Source organism: Brachyhypopomus gauderio, chromosome 16, assembly GCF_052324685.1.
Source record: "Brachyhypopomus gauderio isolate BG-103 chromosome 16, BGAUD_0.2, whole genome shotgun sequence".
Classification (NCBI taxonomy): domain Eukaryota; kingdom Metazoa; phylum Chordata; class Actinopteri; order Gymnotiformes; family Hypopomidae; genus Brachyhypopomus; species Brachyhypopomus gauderio.
In genome coordinates this window covers 11,617,045-11,638,131 of record NC_135226.1, presented here as the reverse complement: position 1 = coordinate 11,638,131, position 21,087 = coordinate 11,617,045, and the positions used below count along the sequence as shown (strand labels likewise).

At 38.6% G+C, this 21,087-nt stretch overlaps 1 protein-coding gene across 2 annotated transcripts in view; it reads left to right on the top strand.

The window, feature by feature from the left end:
* Positions 1 to 501: 501 nt before the first annotated feature.
* Positions 502 to 21,087, top strand: part of map4k1 (mitogen-activated protein kinase kinase kinase kinase 1) — a 33,808-nt gene continuing 13,222 nt past the window's right edge. Inside the window, exons 1-24 of one of the 2 annotated variants that reach the window (XM_076976388.1) lie at positions 502 to 749; positions 7,352 to 7,409; positions 9,416 to 9,506; positions 10,372 to 10,436; positions 12,640 to 12,695; positions 12,909 to 12,956; positions 13,207 to 13,249; positions 13,429 to 13,501; positions 13,707 to 13,838; positions 14,525 to 14,587; positions 15,798 to 15,879; positions 16,043 to 16,159; positions 16,325 to 16,403; positions 16,528 to 16,586; positions 16,854 to 16,918; positions 17,371 to 17,415; positions 18,632 to 18,649; positions 18,903 to 18,945; positions 19,132 to 19,294; positions 19,545 to 19,639; positions 20,057 to 20,098; positions 20,211 to 20,289; positions 20,621 to 20,697; positions 20,946 to 21,006. In XM_076976388.1, the coding sequence (XP_076832503.1) occupies positions 651 to 749; positions 7,352 to 7,409; positions 9,416 to 9,506; positions 10,372 to 10,436; positions 12,640 to 12,695; positions 12,909 to 12,956; positions 13,207 to 13,249; positions 13,429 to 13,501; positions 13,707 to 13,838; positions 14,525 to 14,587; positions 15,798 to 15,879; positions 16,043 to 16,159; positions 16,325 to 16,403; positions 16,528 to 16,586; positions 16,854 to 16,918; positions 17,371 to 17,415; positions 18,632 to 18,649; positions 18,903 to 18,945; positions 19,132 to 19,294; positions 19,545 to 19,639; positions 20,057 to 20,098; positions 20,211 to 20,289; positions 20,621 to 20,697; positions 20,946 to 21,006 (1,753 nt within the window). In that variant the 5' untranslated portion in view covers positions 502 to 650. The remainder of the gene's footprint in view (positions 750 to 7,351; positions 7,410 to 9,415; positions 9,507 to 10,371; positions 10,437 to 12,639; positions 12,696 to 12,908; positions 12,957 to 13,206; positions 13,250 to 13,428; positions 13,502 to 13,706; positions 13,839 to 14,524; positions 14,588 to 15,797; positions 15,880 to 16,042; positions 16,160 to 16,324; positions 16,404 to 16,527; positions 16,587 to 16,853; positions 16,919 to 17,370; positions 17,416 to 18,631; positions 18,650 to 18,902; positions 18,946 to 19,131; positions 19,295 to 19,544; positions 19,640 to 20,056; positions 20,099 to 20,210; positions 20,290 to 20,620; positions 20,698 to 20,945; positions 21,007 to 21,087) is intronic. The other variant, XM_076976387.1, reaches the window with a different exon arrangement.

Below are 21,087 nucleotides of genomic sequence, written 5' to 3'. Positions count from 1 at the left end.
TCAGTATGAAGTTTTTCTGGTTTCACTCTGCTGAATCGCAAAAGCTCTTACTGCTCTACAGGAAGTGGAGCCGTTCAGAGCTACAAAAGCAGTGCAGCTTTGCAGAGCACAAACCAGCACTCTTTCTCTCACTCACACGACCATGCCCCAGCTTTCTTTCACAGACACACATCTGCATGTGTTAACAAGGTAGTAGTAAAGTTTGAAGACACATTCACACTTCTACACCACTCATACCACTTTCATATTAACCCATGACATATCTATAATAGAATGACAGAAAGAGAATGCACAGACCAAACAGGAAATAAAACCTCACTGTATTTAAATGAGGCACACGGCTCATGAGATGGGGGAGGGGGTGTGTGTGAAAGTGTGTGCCCATGTGTGTGTGTGTGTGTGTGTGTGTGTGTGTGTGTGTGTGTGTGTGTGTGTGTGTGTGTTGGGGGGGGGGTGGTAAAAGAGGGAGGTTCCAGTGGGTAAGGAGGAAGAAGGTGTGTAGCCAACCCAGACCTGTGAAACCGTGTGAGTAGATCTGTGAACTTTCTGTTGTGAGCCTGAAAGAGTGAATGCAGAAAGGCGCACACACATGAGGGATAGTGTGTGTCTGTCCTGGTATAACTTTGTGTTCTTGAAACGTCCCTGACATAATGGACAGGGCAGCATTGGACATTTCCACCAGGAACCCGCAGGAAGACTTTGAGATCCTGATGCGTGTGGGAGGAGGAACATATGGAGAAGTGTTTAAGGTCAGAGGTTACTGCTTAATCTACTGCCATTATTTTATATTCACTCATTTTTCTCGTCTTGCCAATACAGAGAATCAGTGAAAACATGTAAGAGAAAACACACAAAAAACTTAAAGAGATATGGAAGGAAGTTTATTTCATATATTAAGAAAAAAGTTTCTAATGCTTTTCTAAATCTTTGGTGAGAGCGTAGATATAATCTTAGGTGAGAGTGTAGTTATAATATTAGCTTATTGTGTAGCTCTAATGCTGTGATGTTTGCATGTGAGTGTTTTTTTATTTATTTTAGATTAAAAAACTAAACAGCATTACACTAAACCAGATTTAGGACATATATGTTAAAACCCCAGATCCTAATGTAACTATGGGAGTTCAGCCAGAGATAGGTTGTGTTAATAGGGTTTAATGGGTTTTATAGGGTTATTTGAAAGGTTGATAATGGTGAGTAAGGGTTTTATGGTGAGTATTTGAAATGCTGATAAGGTTGATCAGCCACAGTGGACACATCAGAATCCAAACCCTAACCCTAATCCTAACCATGTCCAAAGTCACAGGACAGCATTATTACTTTGTGCATATGTGCATATTGATTGTGTATGTGTTTTGGAGAGAGAATCTTCCTGAATAGTTTCAAGCTAGAGTCAGTGTAGCATGCAGCAGACACTGCAGGTGCTGCAATGACCAAGAAACAGGAAAGCAGCAGCCAAACCTCATCATTCATGTTAAGTGATAATATATATTACAATCAGGACAGGACTGTTGTAGCCACAATTTAATTACATTTAAAATACCAAATGTGCTTGGAGACTACTAATGTTTTCTTCTACTAATACTACAAAAAAAGAAAATAAATAAAAGGTTTTTGGTTTCTTCACTGTATGGTTTCTGGTTTGGTTTCTTGTTTTGTACGAGAGGGCAGAAACATGACAATGGTAAGGACAAGACAAGTACAGAGCTTACAGAATAAATACATAAAAGAAGCAGTTTTCTCTGCATTCTGACCTCAGTGGAATTACCATTTGGTGATGTTCCTCTCATTTGGCTTTGGGGCGTTCACCTTCATTCACCTTGGTGGTTCACTCTCTCACTGTCTATTTCCTCCTTCCTTTTATGAGTTGCTTTATATTTGTGAGCACAGATATAATGATGGGGTTGTACAGAGGGAAACACCTCTAAGGAGATGCATCGTCAGTGTAGCAATATCAAATAGAACTTGTTTCACTGAAAAAATATTGTCACATGCTACAACCTTAGCTTAGTTTTAACTTCTTTTTAGGGCATCTTTATTTTACAGCAGAGTGTACTATGCAAATCTCCAGAGAGAAAGAGGGGGGAAGAAAAAAAGGGATAAAATGTTAAAATAGCTTGTGTTAGGCTACCACACATCCTAATTTGATTATTAGGTTGAAACGGTACATTTACAGAAATAACAAGAACACAACAAATGTGTGTAGTTTGGAAAATGGAACCTCAGTGAATCTAAATCTGTGTTTTCTTTCTAATGAACTTATGCTTGCTCTATTTGGACATACAGTGTATACCATTGCAGTCCTGCTGTCAAATTGAAACAACAATTGTAATGTTTGTACTTGTGTATCAATATACTGCAGTATTTGTCTTGGAGTAACAGATTCTATGCAGACTTAATCTAAATGGACTCTCACACACATCAAGACATGCCAGTGACACCAACATTGCATCCCGTGGGAATAATGAGCTAATATCACATCAGGCTCAACTAACACTAACATAGGATAACTATAGTTACACAGTTAATCAAAACTAGGTTGTTATTGTGCAGTGAGACTGTTAGTGTTAGTCTGTTAGTCATTTATGTCTAAGCAAATAGCTTAATTTACATCCCGAACAAAAACATTAGAGTGGGTTACATTAATAATTAAAATATAATAAGGTCCATTATTCCATCAGCAGCCTTTTCTTTCATTGAGCATGACAAAACAACATACGAATATTAAAACATACGAATATAAAAAACATGAGTATTAAAGCATACTGTATATGTATGTAAATCTAAAGAGGTCAGAGATATTAAAAACAGTACAATAATTCCAGAGAATCGGGACCTCTGTCCAAAACATTTCTCTTTGTGTAATCTAACTTATCAGATAACTTAACTAGCTAACATTAGCTAAGTAAAGCAAGCGTTACCTGCAGCTAGCTAATGTTAGGCAGCTAATCTACAACCAGGTCAAGGTTACTAAACAGCTAACATTAACATTTATTAATAGGCACTTGACACAATGGAATCCAGAACAAAAAATTTTAGAAATTAGAAAATCAAGTTGCCAGTAACTTTGTGATAGAAGAAAGATTTTTCTAGTATTTCCAGTAGGACTGGCATTACCAGCTCTGCGCTGACATCACTGCCACTCACACATAAATGACACCTAGATTCTTGACAGTTTTTCACCTTCAGGTACAATAAGTAAAAATCTATGTATTTTTTTCTGTAATCTCTGAAGTCAATGTATTTTGTCTTCATTTCCTCTTACAAAATTTTCAGCTTTACCATCGTTTTATTACAGGAAATAATGAGGCATCAGTCGCTAAATATCTTTTTTGCAGTCAAACTGACATCAGGAGGTAAAGCAAACATTACCTTATGCTGTTTTCACACTGATGGAAGAAAATGAATGAATACTTTTATACCAGTTAGTTAAAGCAGAGATGAATAAATAATGAAAACCCAAAGATTTAAATTAAGGCTTGGGGTCAATAATGAAGTCTTGGGAATCAACCGCAACACATTTAACATCACTTTCAAAAGCACAAACCCAGGGCAACGTAATATTAATAAGTAGTTAGATTGTGTTTGTATGTGTGTGGAGCAGCATGAGGGGACGAAGACATCTCTCCTCCTCTCACTCTAAACCCTCACCTCTCAGCTCCACCCACTACCTCCTGTTCTGAGTAAGCAGGGCACCTGCTCAGAATACTATGAAATGGTTAAGCACAAACTACATTTTGGACAAACTAATATGGTTTCTATATCTTCATGTAACAATAGTTCATGTTGCTCAAGTGATTGCTGGAGTCCAAACATGCTGTGTTTACTTACAAAGGGTACAAAGGGCTTCTTGGGTGTCGGAAACTATCTGATTTCTGAGCACAATAGTAATATCATGAGTGGTGGATGACAATTTACTATTGACTGAAAAGTGATGGATATCTATTAGGTGCAGCTAGAACACGTGTACATAAAGTTATCAGTCAGCATTTCAGTCAGCAAGTAAAGTGACTGTATATAAATAATGTGTTTAGTCAGTATGTTAAGTCTGATTTATTCCAACCTTTTAGGGTGGCTAATGACTTTTCAGTTTTATTCTGTTCTAGTCTCATTTTCTAAGTTTGTTCTTGGGTAGTATGGACATGAGCTCATTTCAAATACATTTCAGGACACTAATGTAGATCTGTTTTATAGCTTGTTTTTAATATTTCAAACATAGTTATAAATTGTTTTCTTTCGTGACATTTTCTTTTCTTGTCTGATCAACAGACAAAGAGTCACTGGAGAGAGCAGGGCAATCGAACAAACAATCAGTAACCTCCATTGTAACCTTTCATATTCCAGCCATAGTACATTTTCTGCAGTCAGGGAGAAGATTAGGAGTTAGGGTTAGGGTTGCTCGAGCCAGACCATATCCAGCTAAAAGTGGTTGCAGCACCATCTTTTTGGATAGTTTTCATGTTGTCACTATTACTGATAATTGATTAATAGTGTTATGGTTGAGACCACCTTAATGCAGACCTTGACTAATCTAGTCTGAATAAAGGTCCAAGACTAAGAGGTGGACCAAGATGAGACTGAGACTCTAACACCCGTAACCCTATCACCCTAACACCCTAACTGTGTCCTGTGTGTGTCTTTGTTAATGTAAGAGTCTGGAGTACGGTTGAAAATCAGTGGTGTGTGTGTGTGTGTGTGTGTGTGTGTGTGTGTGTGTGTGTGTGTGTGTGTGTGTGTGTGTGTGAGTGTGTGTGTGAGTGTGAGTGAAGTGCAGAAGCATGCTTGTTTGTCAAGCAGGTGCTCTTCGTAAAGGGGAAATACAGAAGTGAGACTCTTGGATCATTATCTACACCACATTTCCCTGTGTGTACATGTGTGTGTGTTCTGAAAAGTGTCCAGACACACTTAGTAATAAAAAGCATACAAGACATTTGATAGTAAAACATAAAATATTTTGAAATGTACATTTGAGATAAAGATCTCTCTCTCTCTATCTCTCTCTCTGACTCTCTCTCTCTTTTTCTCTCTCTCTAATAATATAAAATAACTAATCTAATAAAATAACATTAACATAATGGGTTAAAAAAACATGAAAGCACAAATGATAACCCCACTCTTAAAATCACGTTAACACAAAACCCAACTCAAAAACACAAATCACTTTTTAGTATCAGCATGTAGGTCTGCTTTGTGTTGTCCGTATTTTGTTTCCTGGATAGTATATATCACACTTTATCACACTAAACACACTTTCTGGTGGAATCACAATGCTGTGCTCTGGATATTTTAACCAATAGTCTGGATAATGACCAATGGTATTGCACAAAATGGCAATCTGAGATAAAATATAAAACCCTAATAGACTAACAGTTGTATATCAACAATTTCCTTAATCAGAATTCAGTTAAAACAGAAGTCCAGATGTTAGGTAGAACATCTGCTAGAAGTGATGTGTCTAGGTTTATCCAAGAACTTCATGATTTTTACGCGCAACCAAAAGTTACAACTACAGCTAAGGACCTTGGTGTGTCCCTTGATGCTGGTTCTTCAAACATCTCAGAAAATTCATTTTAGAAACTGGTTTAAAATGCAGGAATTCTAACCTTATTTAATACAAAGGAGAACATGCCTTCATATAGTCTAGACCAGGCTGCTGTGGTTTGGAACACACTGGTCTTCTTTAGCTGGTTTGTTTAGTCTGAACAAGCTTGATTCCTAATAAGATCACAATATATACCTGTCAGCCATATTACATTCACACTGGTTTCCAGTTCAATTCAGTATTGCTCACAAACTCTTACATTTGCACTGAAAGCCCTTGCTGGACTGGTTCATCATCAGGTGTTATACTCCTTGTTGATCACTAAATTCAGTGGCATAACTGTTACTCTAAGCTCAGACAATACAGGAAGCTTTGTAGCTGTTAAACTCTTCCACTCTATACTAGAGATCTAAGTGTTATTATTATTTTGACAGCACAATTAAAGCCTCTGTAAGTGAAACTGTGTGTATTCCTTTCTGTGTAGGTTAAAATGCAGAAGTAGCAAAGAGTTGTTCTATTTTGACCCCATACAGGAAACGACCGCTATTCCATGTTTTGGTGATACATATGGTTTTTGGTTTAATAGTTATAAAAAATGCAGTTATATCAATCTGATATTGCAGGTCACTCAAGAGGAACTTAAGCTTCATTATATGCAGGGAGTGTATTCTGTAGCATTGAGACCCCTCAACAAACACGATTGTGTTCAGGTTGAGTTTGGGGCATGCGGGCGTGGAACATTTTTGTTGTGTTTTGGAGATGCTTCATTACTGATGGCCACAGTCTGTGTTTCCACGGGTGCTGACGCAAAATGTGTGTAACTGTGGTTGCTTGCTTGTCCGACCTTTCCAACGCTTGCAATGTGTGTTGAAAAATCTTTGTGTTTATGTTGTTCGCATATTTGCAAGACATTCTCATCTAACCTTAACCCCAACCCTCATCTCTGTATTTTTTTTTAACTCTGACCCTCTCCCCCACCAAAGCTACAGTAATCCATCCACTACATTTTCCATTCTTAAAGTCAAGAGTCTATTTTAAACTTGTTCTTGGGTGGGCGTGATTATAAAGGACAGTGGCAACATCAGTATGTGTGTGTGTGTGTGTGTGTGTGTGTGTGTGTGTGTGTGTGTGTGTGTGTGTGTGTGTGTGTGTGTGTGTGTGTGTGTTTGTGACTAGCAGAAAATGCAGAAGTGACAAACGTATGCTATATTAAAACACCTTGATAAACCCATTCTGTAAACGTGTCTCTGTCCATGTCTGTTCTAAGTATCCATAAGCTGTCCTTCATCTAAATTCAAGTATGAATGCAGACCACAATACTTTTTTAATGCATGAAACATGGGCTGTAGGGGACTAACAATGCCACTTAGGTTTGTCAATGTCCATGTGCTCCAAAGACCTGAGTGCATACCTATGAGTGTACACCTACATGTGTATACCTACTAGTGTATTCCTACGAACGTATACCTGAGTGCAGTTTCACTTTGGGTTTTGAAATGTGGATATACAATATTTGTGGGTCAATGAGAGTAAAAAAAAAAAAAAAAAAACAACTCCAAAATAATTTGGTCTCATTTGCCCTGATAATTTTGTATTTTCTTCAGCAATTAGAAAGCAAGGAAACAATATTCCAACCTAAATATTGTTTTTATCCACTAACCACATAGCAGTTACTAGTCTCACAAGTCTCATGGCATCTAAAATTTAGGTGCATGCAAAACATTGAAAATATGAACATATTAAAAACATATTGAACTTGCTGAACATATTGAACATATTGAAATTATGTGTTTGTCTTTGTTGTGTCTGCAGGCCCGAAACAAGCAAATGGGGGATTTGGCTGCCATAAAGCTTATCAAAATGGAACCTGGTAAGTATTCATATATCTGAAGGAGATATATATATATATATATATATATATATATATATATATATATATATATATATATATATATATATATATATATATATATATATATATATATATATATATATATATTAGTGGTGGGACTTTAACGCGTTAATTTCGATTAATTAATTACAGGAAAATTAACGCACTAAAAAAATAAACGCATTTTAACGCATTTAACGGACGAGACACTTTTGCACCGTGGAATGTTTCTCAGTGAACGAGTTCCAGACATACAGATTATATGGACCAGATGGAAGTAGGCTACAAACAAAAATAGTGTTATTTACACTTTATGTAGGAAGGAGTTCGCTTATCACAGGAGCACTTCCACCCTTCGTTACCACCTCAACGCAAAACATGTTGCGGCTAAAGCTGGGCGTACACTGTGCGATATTTTAAATCGTGTACTCAGCTCCAGCTCAAACTGTACGACTAAATCGCAGGGAGAGTCGGCTCGTGGAGCTGCTTCAACAGTGCGATACTCTCACGAGGAGCGATTTGAATTTCACACATGTTTGATATTCTTGCGACGCTGCGATTTCTGATCGGGAGTTGTGAATCGCTCCTCGTATACCTGTGTAAACTATACGATGCACGACACGCGATTGAGCCGAAACGAGTGAAAAATCGGCTGAAAATGGGCCAAAAATCGCAGTGTACGCCCAGCTTAATGCGCAGGTCAGTAATGATAACTTAGCTGCTAAATGTATTCCTAATACGATAGGGTGACCAAACGTCCGTAATTCACATCCTGTGAGGAATGTCCTGGTTTTTAAATTACCTTCATTGGACCATTAAGACTGGATTAAACTTTCGCGAGTGGCCGTAGCGCGCGACTCCGCACACGTTTATACATGACGCGTCACATTATTTGTGTTGTCCGCTCCCTGTGGTCGAAGATAAAGACTTACAAGAAGCGCTGCGAATTGCGTCAACTGATGCAAGTTACGAACTACCGTCCAGGGGTGAGTTTCCTAAAACGTTCATTAGCGCCAAGTACTTCTTAACCTCGTACGTAAGAATGAGGTAACGAAGTACTTGGCGCTAAGAACGTTTTGGGAAACTCACCCCAGAAAGACAATGTCGAAGAAAATCCAGCAGCTGTATGATGAGGAATAGGAAGTAAAACAGGTTATTGTGAAGAGCGCCACAAATGTGGCTCTGACTGGGGATCACTGGACCTCTGTTAGCAACAAGAATTATCTTGGTGTGACAGCTCATATAGATGATGAATCTATAGATGATGAAGATCCAGTCATTTGCTTTGAGCATGCAGAAGACCACTTCTAGGCACTATGGAGATGCCTGTGGCAGAAGCCTGGGAAATTAAAGAAATTGCTAAAATGCTATTAAAAAACATCTTCTGATTTACTTCAATTCTTCCAATATCCTGAGCAAAACTCCCAAAATTAAACAACATTTTTGATCAGAATTTCCAATGTTCTGAACTGTTTTCTGCACACTACACATATATTGGTCTGTGTAGTAGACTGGTGGAAAAATAAACAAGATGTTTAGTTTATAGTTTTTTAGTTTAGTTTATGATTATGTTCATTGATTCATTCATCATTCAAACTTAAATTAATATTTCTCATGTTAAATACTGAAATGCGATTAAAATGCGATTAATTTCGATTAATTAATTACAAAGCTTCCGATTAATTCGATTAATTTTTTTAATCGCGTCCCACCCCTAATATATATATATATAAGGAATACAGAATTCACTGAGCAACAAGACATTTGGCTTAATATGAGATGCATTTAGTGGCCTGAGATCACCAGTATGCAATAACAAAACCATAGTCAAATCCAACATTTTATTAGTATGAGTCATACTAATAAAATTCTGAATATGTAAAGATTTCAGGGGTTGTCAATTTTAGGTAGCTCTGTCCTATTACTTGCTACACAAGATCTCTGTTGTCATACATGCTAATAATTGTTCTTTTCACTCCCCTCAGAGGATGATTTCTCTGTGATTCAGCAGGAAATCATGATGGTGAAAAGCTGTAAGCACAGCAACATCGTGGCCTACTACAGCAGCTACATCAGGTTAGAGAGGCACTTGGGTGGAGCGGAAAGGTCAGGGGTTGGGTTGAACATCTAAAGACCCTTGGGGTTCAGTGCTTCATTCAAGAACACGAGGCCGAGGCCAAAGACTGTGGACTACCTTTGGACTATTATAACTGGACATAAGATTTCCCTTTGCACTGCAAGAGAGTTGCATGGCAGTTTAGTGCAGTTATGCTGTTCTAATACACCATGCTCACCTCACAAAGGGTCTTACTAAGTAGGTGATGAATCTAGCATGCTAGAGCAAGCTAATGGACCATTAGTCCTGCTACAAGACCCTTTCCACATCCATCTTTGTTAGGAAATACAAGATTTTGCTTGTTCTGTCCCAGCTCCAGAAATACCTGCACCAAGGACCAAAAACGTATTATTCTGGAATCTAGGCTATAGCAAAATCCGTGAAGCAATAATGAAACACCGATATAGGACAGGAAGTGAAAACCAATTGAAAATGCAGCTTGTGCAGGACGATATGAATGATGCTATTAAACAGAGTTCATATTTTACGTAGTGCTTTAGTCTTAAGGAGTCAGGGTGCACAATATATGTGTTTGAGGAGGTAAATGTAGATCTACAGAGTGCCAGGCCCTATTTCAGCATTCTCTGACAGGAACATTCAGTTTGCTAGCACTTGTTTTTTAATGATCTAGAATCCAAAAACAATCAAACAAAAACGATCTAGTGGTGACACCAGAGCCTTACACACTGGCATAACCGATCAGCACAATGTATGTGTTAGAAAAAAAATGTGTCAGTGTGATCCATAAGAGGCAGTACTGTTCTTTGTTGTGTTCAGTTTTGCTTTAAAAATGCTTAAAATGTGCCTTTTGTGTACATATTGTAGGGCCAATAAGCTATGGATCTGTATGGAGTATTGTGGAGGAGGCTCTCTGCAGGATATCTACCATGGTGAGTGATATCTGAAGTGCCTGTGCAAATGGTTTCTCAGGTGTGTGTCTTCATGACTCACCTGCTTACCTACTACAACTTTGGAGTGTTGTCTATAGTGTGCATGTATATGTCATGCTATCATATGATGTTCAATCCATCAATTTAATTTGGATATTTTTCAATTTATGGCTAATACTAAAAACTAAAAAATTGCTTTGCTTATTAAAAAGGGTGGAAACCACTTACTGAACAATTGCTCATTCTGCCAGTTTAAACACTAAAAAGTTGTTACTATTCCTAGTGATAGGGAATTAACTTCTCCGGTACGATCTGCTCTATCCAAAAGGGGTAAATTTGTACCTATGAGGCCTATCACTAATGAATATTAAGTCCATTAATGAGACTAAAGATTTTTTCAGACATTTAAGACTACATGCTTACTTGATGCCCAAGATACTCAAAATACACACCATGATGTCAGTGACCTTGACTTTTCTGAATATAACTCCCTAGAACTCACTATATCTCACTATAACTAGAATATAACTAAATATTCCAGTATACTTGGAAAAGGTGAATTTGAAGTGTTAGATTTTTATATTAATTCCTGTGAAAGAGAAATTAGTAACATAAAATGTAACCCAAGGAAATCTACTAAAGGAGTGATACTTTAAAAATGTAAACAAAAGCAGTCACATTGTTTATTAAACCAGCTGATAAAGGTGGAGCTGCTGGTGTCTGGAGAAAAGACCTTTATAAGAAGGAAGCAATCAACCAGCTTTCTGACACCACTTATAGGCAGAACAATGGTTTGAGAGCTTTAAAACATTTTCTTAATGCAAGAGCCGAGAAGATCCCTCCTACAGAGATTCTGGCTGAACTTGTGTTGAATCTGAACTGCTTCACTTTTGGACTCCAAGTACTACAAATAAGAGGAGTCAGTATGGGTACTAAAATGGAACAACCTCTTTTTTGAATTTGTTGATAAAAATGTTATATTCACAACTTTTATGGACACAGTTTCTTGCCATAGCCAAGTGGCAGAGGGGATTTGGTTTGGTGGCCTCAGGATTCCACGTCTCCTGTTTGCGGATGATGTGGTCCTGTTGGCATCATCGGGCCAGGACCTGCAGCTCTCATTGGACCAGTTTGAACCGAGTGCGAGATGGTCAGGATGAGAATCAGCACATCTAAAACTGAGACCATGGTACTCAGTCGGACAAGGGTGGAGTGCCCTCTCTGGGTCAGGAGTGAGTCCTTGCCTCAACTGGAGGAGTTCAAGTATCGCGTTGTTGTTCACGAGTGAGAGAAGGATGGATCGAGAAATGGACAGGTGGATCGATGCGTTGGCTGCAGTATTGCGGACACTGTACCGGACCGTTGCGGTGAAGAGATTTACTGGTCAATCGACGTTCTGACTCTTACCTATGGTCATGAGCTCTGGGTAGTGACCGAAAGAATGAGATTGTGAATACAAGTGGCTGAAATGAGTTTTCTCTGCAGGGTGTCCAGGCTCTCCCTTAGAGATAAGGTACAGAGTACGATCATCTGGTAGAGGCTCGGAGTAGAGTCACTGCTCCTCCATGTAGAGAGAAGCCAGTTGAGGTGGTTTGGGCATCTAGTCTGGATGCCTCCCTGCTGAGGGGCTCCGAGCATGTCCAACTGGGAGGAGACACCAGGAAGACCCAGGACACACTAGAGAGATTATATCTCTCAGCTGTCCTGGGAACGCCTCGGTATACTCCCAGAAAAGCTAGAAGAGGTGGCAGGGGAGAGGGAAACCTGGGCCTCTTTGCCTAGGCTACTGCCCCCGGATAAGCAGATGAAAATGGATGGATGGATGGAAAGAAAATGAACTGATCTACACTCTTGGAACTTTAGAACCCCATGAATGTGTTGATTTAAACATCTATGTTTTCATAAATATACTGGTTCTTCCTTCTATTAAATCAGAAGCACTTTGCTTGCACAGCTGATAAAGGACCTCTGTCCAAAACATCCTGTTTCTCTGGAAACATCTCTGGAAACGTCTGGAAGCTACATGTCTCATTTTTCAAATACCCTTTAAGCAAAAGTATCTTATAATGGAAAACTAATACCTGTGAATTTTAAATGATAGTGACTGGCATGTTACAATGTATATTTTTTGTTGGAAAGCTCACCTTATACCTTTATCATTACCTTTACTCATGCCCAATCTTTATTTCCTTCTCTGTGCCAGTAACGGGTCCTCTCTCAGAGCAGCAGATAGCATATGTGTGTCGTGAGATGCTACAAGTAAGCTCACACTCTTCAAACACAGACAAAATTCAAACAAATACCCTAGGGTGAACTCACTCAGAGCTGTAGACCAATCAGAGGAGATCACTGATATTTCAGCAGATCTACTCATTAGAGATCTGTCCCCCTTTTTCATATAACCACAATGATTAAAATTTGAAAGGCAGAAAATGGTTTGAGGTCAACTGATTAGCTCTCTGTCTTTAACAGGGGTTAGATTACCTGCATGGTCAGAAGAAGATACACAGAGACATAAAGGTAAATGTTAATGCTGCAATATGAATTTCAGTATTTGTTGTTCATTTGTTATATCATTACTTTTGAAGAATACAGTGCAACACTAAAATATAATCTTCATATTTCTGCTTGTCTGCATTAGACAAGTATTTTAATATTGCACATTTTTCTTGGAGTATATTGCAGTTAAATATAGATTTTAGGGTGGAAGGTTATTTGGAATCTCAAAGACCCAGATCTTCCGGTTTGAAAGTGACCTTGTCTGTTTCAGGGTGCGAATATTCTCCTGAATGACCTGGGTGAAGTGAAGCTGGGTGAGTCTAGGTGAAGGGTGACGAGCCGTGTTCAGATTCAGATGGTCCAGTGAGCGTGTAGCTGAAAATAGCTTTGATGGGGAATTCTGCTTTACCGCCTGAGCAAACATTGTTAAGATGTGATTAAAACTTCTGAGAAACTCATGCGCTTTTTTTTTCCTTTCTCCTGATTTTTCTAGCGGACTTTGGAATCTCAGCTCAGATAACTGCTACATTTGCACGTCGAATGTCTTTCATAGGGACACCATATTGGTAAGGCTAACTGAGAAGATCAAAGCACTTGGATATACTTAAAATGTTTGGACTGATCCCCACACATCAAAAAGTGTTATTCTTAATTTTCTTATGCTTTTATACAGTTATACAGATATCATTATCGTGATTTTTGTATTACCACAATAATCATGTGGTGAAAACCTGATATCATGACAACCCTAGTTCCTGCTTTCTTCCACAGGATGGCACCAGAAGTGGCAGCAGTGGAGATCAAAGGGGGTTATAATGAGTTGTGTGACATTTGGTCTGTTGGCATCACAGCTATTGAGCTTGCCGAACTGCAACCACCACTGTTCGATGTTCATCCACTGAGGTAATGGCAATGCATGTGTGATTCACAAACACACAGATGGCACTCTGACAGTTTTTCCTCTCAGTCCCCCCCCCCCCCCCCCCCCCCCACACACACACACACACACACACACACACACACACACACACACACAGGAACCATTGTTCCACATTGTTCCACACAAGCATTACCATCTAAATCACATGTCTGATGAGACTGTCTTCTCTCATCTGCCACTTCTCAGCCCAGCCAAACTTTATGTTCATCTTTCTGTTAGAGGGATATTCAAGGTTTGTAAAGTGTTCTTACAACCTTCAATAAAATAGCACACTGGTAAAAACTACAAATTTGTTCACTGGGAAAGAAATCCTTAAAACAAGTGTTTGGCTTACAAACCAATGTATGTTAAAAGGAAACATGAGTACTCTGTTTTGCATTTTTTGCATGAAAACAGTTAGTTTACACACAATTTCAAAAACATTTTATTTAGTTGCATTCTGTTGTAATAGACAGTTGCAGCACATACATATTAAGTTAAAGTTGGGCTACAATAGCCCGTAACTACAGTTTTTACAGGCGGAGATCAAAAGAACAGCACTTCTGTTTGAGATGTTTAGTATGTATTCAGATGTTTAGAATGTATTGCTTTGTCTGTATATATGAAGTACTGCCTGACTGAGATGTAATTGTTGATTATGCATTTTCAGGGTGTTATTTCTCATGTCTAAGAGTGGATACCAGCCTCCCAAACTAAAAGAGAAGTCCAAGTGGTAGGAGAAGTTTTTATTGCTTTTGTTGTTATAATGAGTGATAATGAGTATATTTTAGTGAGCATCCTGTTACTTTTTATTTTAGTGAGCTTCCTGCTGCTTTTATTATTAATGAATGTCCTGCAACTTTTATTTTAGTGAGCGTTCTGCTGCTTTCATTTTAGTGAGCTTCCAGCGGCTTTTATTTTAGTGAGATTCTGGCTGCTTTTATTTTAGTGAGCTTCTGGCTGCTTTTATTTTAGTGAGCTTCCTACTGCTTTTATTTTAGTGAGCTTCTGGCTGCTTTTATTTTAGTGAGTGTTCTGCTGCTTTCATTTTAGTGAGCTTCCTGCTGCTTTCATTTCAGTGAGCTTCTTGCTGCTTTCATTTCAGTGACCTTCCTGTGGCTTTTATTTTAATGAGCTTCCTGTTACTTTTATTTTCGTGAGCTTTCTGCTGCTTTCAGTTTAGTGAGCTTCCTGCTGCTTTTACTTTTTACTCTTGTTGAAACAGTACTTTCATAAGAGAACTCAAATACCACACATTAGTTCCCTTAATGCTCATTAGACTCTGCCATGTTTTCTTAACCAAACAGATGGAGATGAGGGTAGAGCAATGGGGCCTTGAAGAGTGTCTCACAAAGTGATCAAAGTCAGGTTCACACTGAATGTATAAGTGTAATGGATGTTTACTGGCTATGCTACGGTCTAGTACAGGACTAGTAATATGCAGAGCATGATTTACAGGAAGTGATGTAGTCTCGGTTGTGAGTATGAGGGGAGCTGAGATAGACGTGCTGAGGTTCTGAGGTCCTGAAACTAGTTGCATGTGAATAAATGCAGCAGCTGCTCCCGGTTTCCAGCATCCTCAGTATACCAGAGCATAATGTGAGGACCACACAGGACACACACTGCATGTCAATCAGCCTAAGACATGTAGCATGTCTTATAAGACCACTGCAATCTAACACCGTAAGCCCTGCTTAATGGGAGATCAATATAAACACAAAACCAGATTTCATGCCAGAATGCAATTTTTCAAACAGATTTATTAGGGACCTAACGAATAATAACTTTTGCATTATGTTTTGCATGTCTTGGACTATTTCAATTAGTAAGAAAAGGGTGGAAATTGACTAAATCATCTTTAAGGCTAGATTCATGGGTATAGGTATTTTGCTGTTAACAAACATTTTTCTTGCAGTAACACTGTTCAATATTTTGTGTTTCAGGTCTCAAATCTTTTATAATTTTGTGAAGTCAATGCTCATCAGGAACCCCAAAAAAAGGCCAAGTGCTAAGAAGATGCTTACAGTGAGTATACACACTCACTCACACTCAGACTCACACACTCACACTCACACATACACACACACACACACCCATACACACACCGATACACACCCACCCACCCACACATATACACTGTGGGTAAAAAGGGGAAAATTCGCAGGCTTTAATTCTCTCTCTCTTTCAGCACTTGTTTGTGGCTCAGCCGTCTCTGAGACAAGAGTTAACTCTCGAACTGCTGGAGAAACTGAGGCATCCTGAAAAACTCAAAGAATGTTTACAACCAGATGATGAAGACATTGAGGTATCCCTCACACACAGATACATATGTATGATGTACGCACAGTTCAAACTAAATATTACTTAATTTATAAAAGAATGAGTTTTGGAATCATGTAACAGATATGTAACAGATTTCATTTCTGGCCTGTAAAGCAGCTGCCTTCTGTTTGTATGTATGATGTCACAGGTAGCACCAAACTCTCTCAGGAGAATTCACTCCATCAACCGCCACAACCAGGCAGAGAGAACCAACTCTGACATCAGCTGTAAGCTATGCTCACAACAATCTCTCTCCATCTCTGTATTTCTTTAGCTTTCCTGTTTATTACCATCACTCTCCTGTTCTCTACTCCCTCCCTCCGTCATACTGAACCATGCTTTCTATTTCAGTGGATCAAATATACACACAGAGACCAGTACGGCAAAAGCAGGAGTCCCCAGATGCAACGGTGTGTGTTTTTAACACAACAGTGTATAGTGTATTTTTAATCATAACAGAGACCAAACATGTTTTTCAAATTATGGACATGGTAAGCTTTATGATTAGACCTACAGTAAAAAAATTTGTTTCTACAACATAGTGAGGGTTAGTGTCACCCAGAGAGGCAGAGTAAAGGTCAAGTTTGGGATATCAGTTTGTGTGCTTAGATTAAGAACAATATTATGTAGTATAGTTACATAATGAATTATATTTTATATACAATTTCTCCATGTAGTTGCAGCCCTCATTTAGATGTCAGTGGGTGGGTTCTCCAGACACTCCACCCAAAAACCCAGCCAGGTAAGGGGCGTGGTTCTAATGTATGGACAGGTGATATGAACAACACACACACACACACACACACCACAATGGAACATGAATGGAAATAAACAAACATGGCCAAACATACACATTTATGGCAGACACCCTTATCCAGAGCAACTTACATTTTTATCTCATTTTTATACAAGTGAGCAATTGAAAGTTAAGGGCCTTGCTCAGGGGCACCTCAGTCATGGCCTCAGGTCTGGGAATCGAACCCACGACCCTCTGGTCACAAGACCAGTTCCCTAACCACCAGGCCATGACTGCCATCTATATACTGCCACCCCACCGCATTTTTGGAGCTATGTTTTGCTGTGGTGATGAGACAAAATACATACAACATCCCCCCCCCCCCCCCCCCCCCCCCCCCCCCCCCTTTTGAAATGTATACATAATAAAAGCCTACATGTATGTCTTATTTTTGACAGAGAAGCGAGCATGGACTCAGATGATGACTATGATGATGTGGAAATGTAAGAATTATATATATATCAAATATTTTTAAAAAGATGCAACGATATATCTAAAATATAAATATAGGTGTTATTTGGAAGTTACAGTTTTTATGCTACTACTATTAGCTTTATTGTACAATCACACTACTATCAACAGTAACTTCTGACTACTACCAGCTAACTTTACTGCAATGTTAGCAACTCTAATGAACATTTTATTATGTATACAATGTTGTAACAGGATTGCTTCTTTTCTGTTCAGCCATTACTAAATAATTCTGTAACATACCTTCGTTTTAAAGTTTGCTTAGTCATTTTATAAAGCATCAAAGCTAAAGGAACAGTTAAACCTCGAGCAAAGTGTGTCAACTTTCATATGTTCACACTTTTGTTGGGGGAAGCCAAAAATATAATAATAATTAAAAAAGGAAAACCACAAACACAATAAAACCCAACACAACATTTTGGTTTTTATGAGTATATCAGTAAAATATAATGACAGTTTTTTTATCTAAATCAAAGGACAAACAATGTCCTATCAATGCCCTATCCTGTACATACAGAAATGGGTTGATATACAATGACTGTTTTTCATAAGTCCACTTGAATTGCCAGCTCAGTATTCAGTACTGCAATGTCTAATGGCCTTTCTTGACTGAACGTGTTTCTCAGTCATATTTTTAATTGGTGCAAGCAGGAAATGTCCTTTTTCATGACGTATTGCTCTTTGGTGCAGCAAGGAACAGAAAAAAAGTGGTTTCTGAGTAACCATTTGAAACATCTCCCAAATGCAAATACGTTAGGGTTGAATCTGGAGAAGAATTACTCAGACAGTTACTGCTTGATCCATAATACTTCTCAAACTATTCATTAGCTGCATCAGATTTAGGCTCTTTATAAAAGTCATCAAGTGTATTGCATTGTTTACCCTTTTTTGCTAATCAATGTTCCTATATCTAGAAACAGACTATTGGCTAATATGATTGGTATCACTACTCTGCTGCCCTCTACTGTTGTTGGGTTCATTCTGTTGTGCAAAATGTCTTAACATTTCATAAATTATTTAGGTGCTTTATTATGTTACCGATAGTGTGCTCTATAGGCTTATCACATCAATGAGAAGGGCAGTTTCACCCTGAAACACCAGTTTTGTCAATTAAAATGAAACAAAATGTGACTGTCCTCATCACAGTTTGTGATGAATAACAGTTTCTGGTCTTTTTTTGTTCCACAGACCTGCTCAGTTCACCAGGTATGTGCCCTATCCATGTGCATACACACACACACACACACACACACACACACACACACACACACACACACACACACACACACACACACACACACACACACACATACACACACACACACACACACACACACACACACATACACACACACACACACACACACAGACACACACAAATTCTAATTAGAACCTGATTATCCCTCTTCTATCCATCTTTTCCTTTAATTCATCTTGTTGTTTCTGTCTGTCTGCACAGTACATTGCCTGCTCCTGACGTTCCTCCTCCACTTCCTCCTAAGGTGGGGATCTACACATGCTCCACACGTGCTACATAGAACTACACTTAACTATATGCTCTTTAAAAGAATCTCTGGTTAAATCATCCAAAATGTGAAATTTTCTAGGTAAATAATAATATATAACAAACATACCTACAACTAATTCTTGTAGAATCCAAATAGCTGTGTGTGTGTGTGTGTGATCAGCCGAAGATCCGCAGCAGTTCAGAGGAAAGTATGGCTGCAGAGGACGACAGGAGCAAACCCCCGAGTCTCCAAGCACCCTCTCCTCTTCTCAGAACCTGCAGTGGAACACAAGCACGTCCTCGGCCGGTCCCACGCCCACGCTCTATACGCAATGTCAACTCAGGTGAAAAACACATTCCACAAACACACACTCTCCCATATATGCTAGTACATTTACATTTATGGCATTTAGCAGACGCTCTTATTCATAGTACATGTGCCCAGAGCTGAACCATGTGACCCTTCGGTCAGAAAACCGGTTCCCTAACCACCAGACCATGCCTGCCCCCTACATATAATATATACGGTATATATATATATATATATATATATATGTGTGTGTGTGTGTGTGTGTGTGTGTGTGTGTGTGTTAGACCCATCCACATTTTCAAGCTTCAGGACAGACCCCTTACCAGATCAGCCTCCTGTTCTACCACCCAAAGACAGAAGGCGTCGCCAGCCTCCTAAGGTACTGACTCCATCAAACACGTACCATCACCACCAACATGTCATTTGTTTTCTTAGACTATATCTTACTATATATTATTGCAACATACCATATTTTTATTATTTTTTTATTTTTACCAGGAGATGAGATAAATGATACACATTTATTATATTACCTACAGTGACAAAATGAGGGGGAAGATGTGTCATTTTGTGAATGTCAATCATTTTCCTGTGGTTACACTATAGTGACTATAGTATATAAATAGCATTCTATGGTATATAAATCCTTTATGCTTGATGAAGGACACTGGTAGTAACTGGTTGAAACTGCTGTAATACATATACCAAAGCTATACCTCTCCCAAATGGGAGTCTGTGATAGTCTTGTACTACACAACACATGTGAGATTCTGTAAGCAGACCTTTATTTCTGCAGGACCCAACTGAATGCCTCGGTTCACTTCCAAGGAAACCTCCGGTATGACACGAGTTCCCTGAAATATAAGACGAACATGAAATATCCATATTTTGTAAAAGTCAATATATAACGGCAGTTTAATCCAACTAAACGCCACACACTTACTCGTCAGATCATTTTTAGAAAAGTCTTTCATGGCTGTCCTTTAAAAGTCAACTGTTCTACAACGTGGGATCACCCCATCACCAAGGGTAAAACATTTATTTTTAAATCAAGAGCAAATACATTGTCAGTACATGTACTGTGTAAACACTGACCTTGGTGTTGCTAGCAACATGCACTACCAGATGAGTTACAGTTCCACAAGTTGGAGATGTTAACTCTAATGATTGTAGATGGCTTTAAGATGGCTTTGAAGATTGTAGATGGCTCTGTTAACTGTGTCAGAGAAAAACCCTCCATAACTTGTTTTTCCACATACTCTTTCTATGTCTGCTATGATTTACCGTCTCTGACTTGCTTGCTGTTCTCTTTCTTTATATCTCACTTTTTTAAAAAATCTCTTTATCTTTTTGTCTCCAGACCACCACTTAATTGTGGGTTCTGATGAAGGGATTTTTACACTGAATCTGAACGGTTCTGAAGCCACTATGGAGCTGGTGAGTGAGATGCTGCTGTAAATTCTTTTGGTGGACACTTTGGCCTGCACGAGTTTGTGGTAATATGAAGATGTTTATGAAAATTATATTTAAAATGAATTTCTAATATATAGTGTTTTCATCTTAAAAATTGTTTCAGTAGTTGAAGTTGAAGAATATTCAGATCTACCTTTTCAGCAGGTCATGATCTAAGATTTCTCACTCTCACTCTCTTTCTGTGCTATGTATTCTCCTTTCTTTTACTGAAGCTTTTTCCAGGGAAGTGCACATGGGTGTACACCATCAGTAACGTCTTAATGTCCATATCAGGTACAGTTAAGCTACTCTAAAAATAAACATTTGTTCCAATACAAATTCGGTAAATAGAAAAGTAACAGTCCATTATAGTTA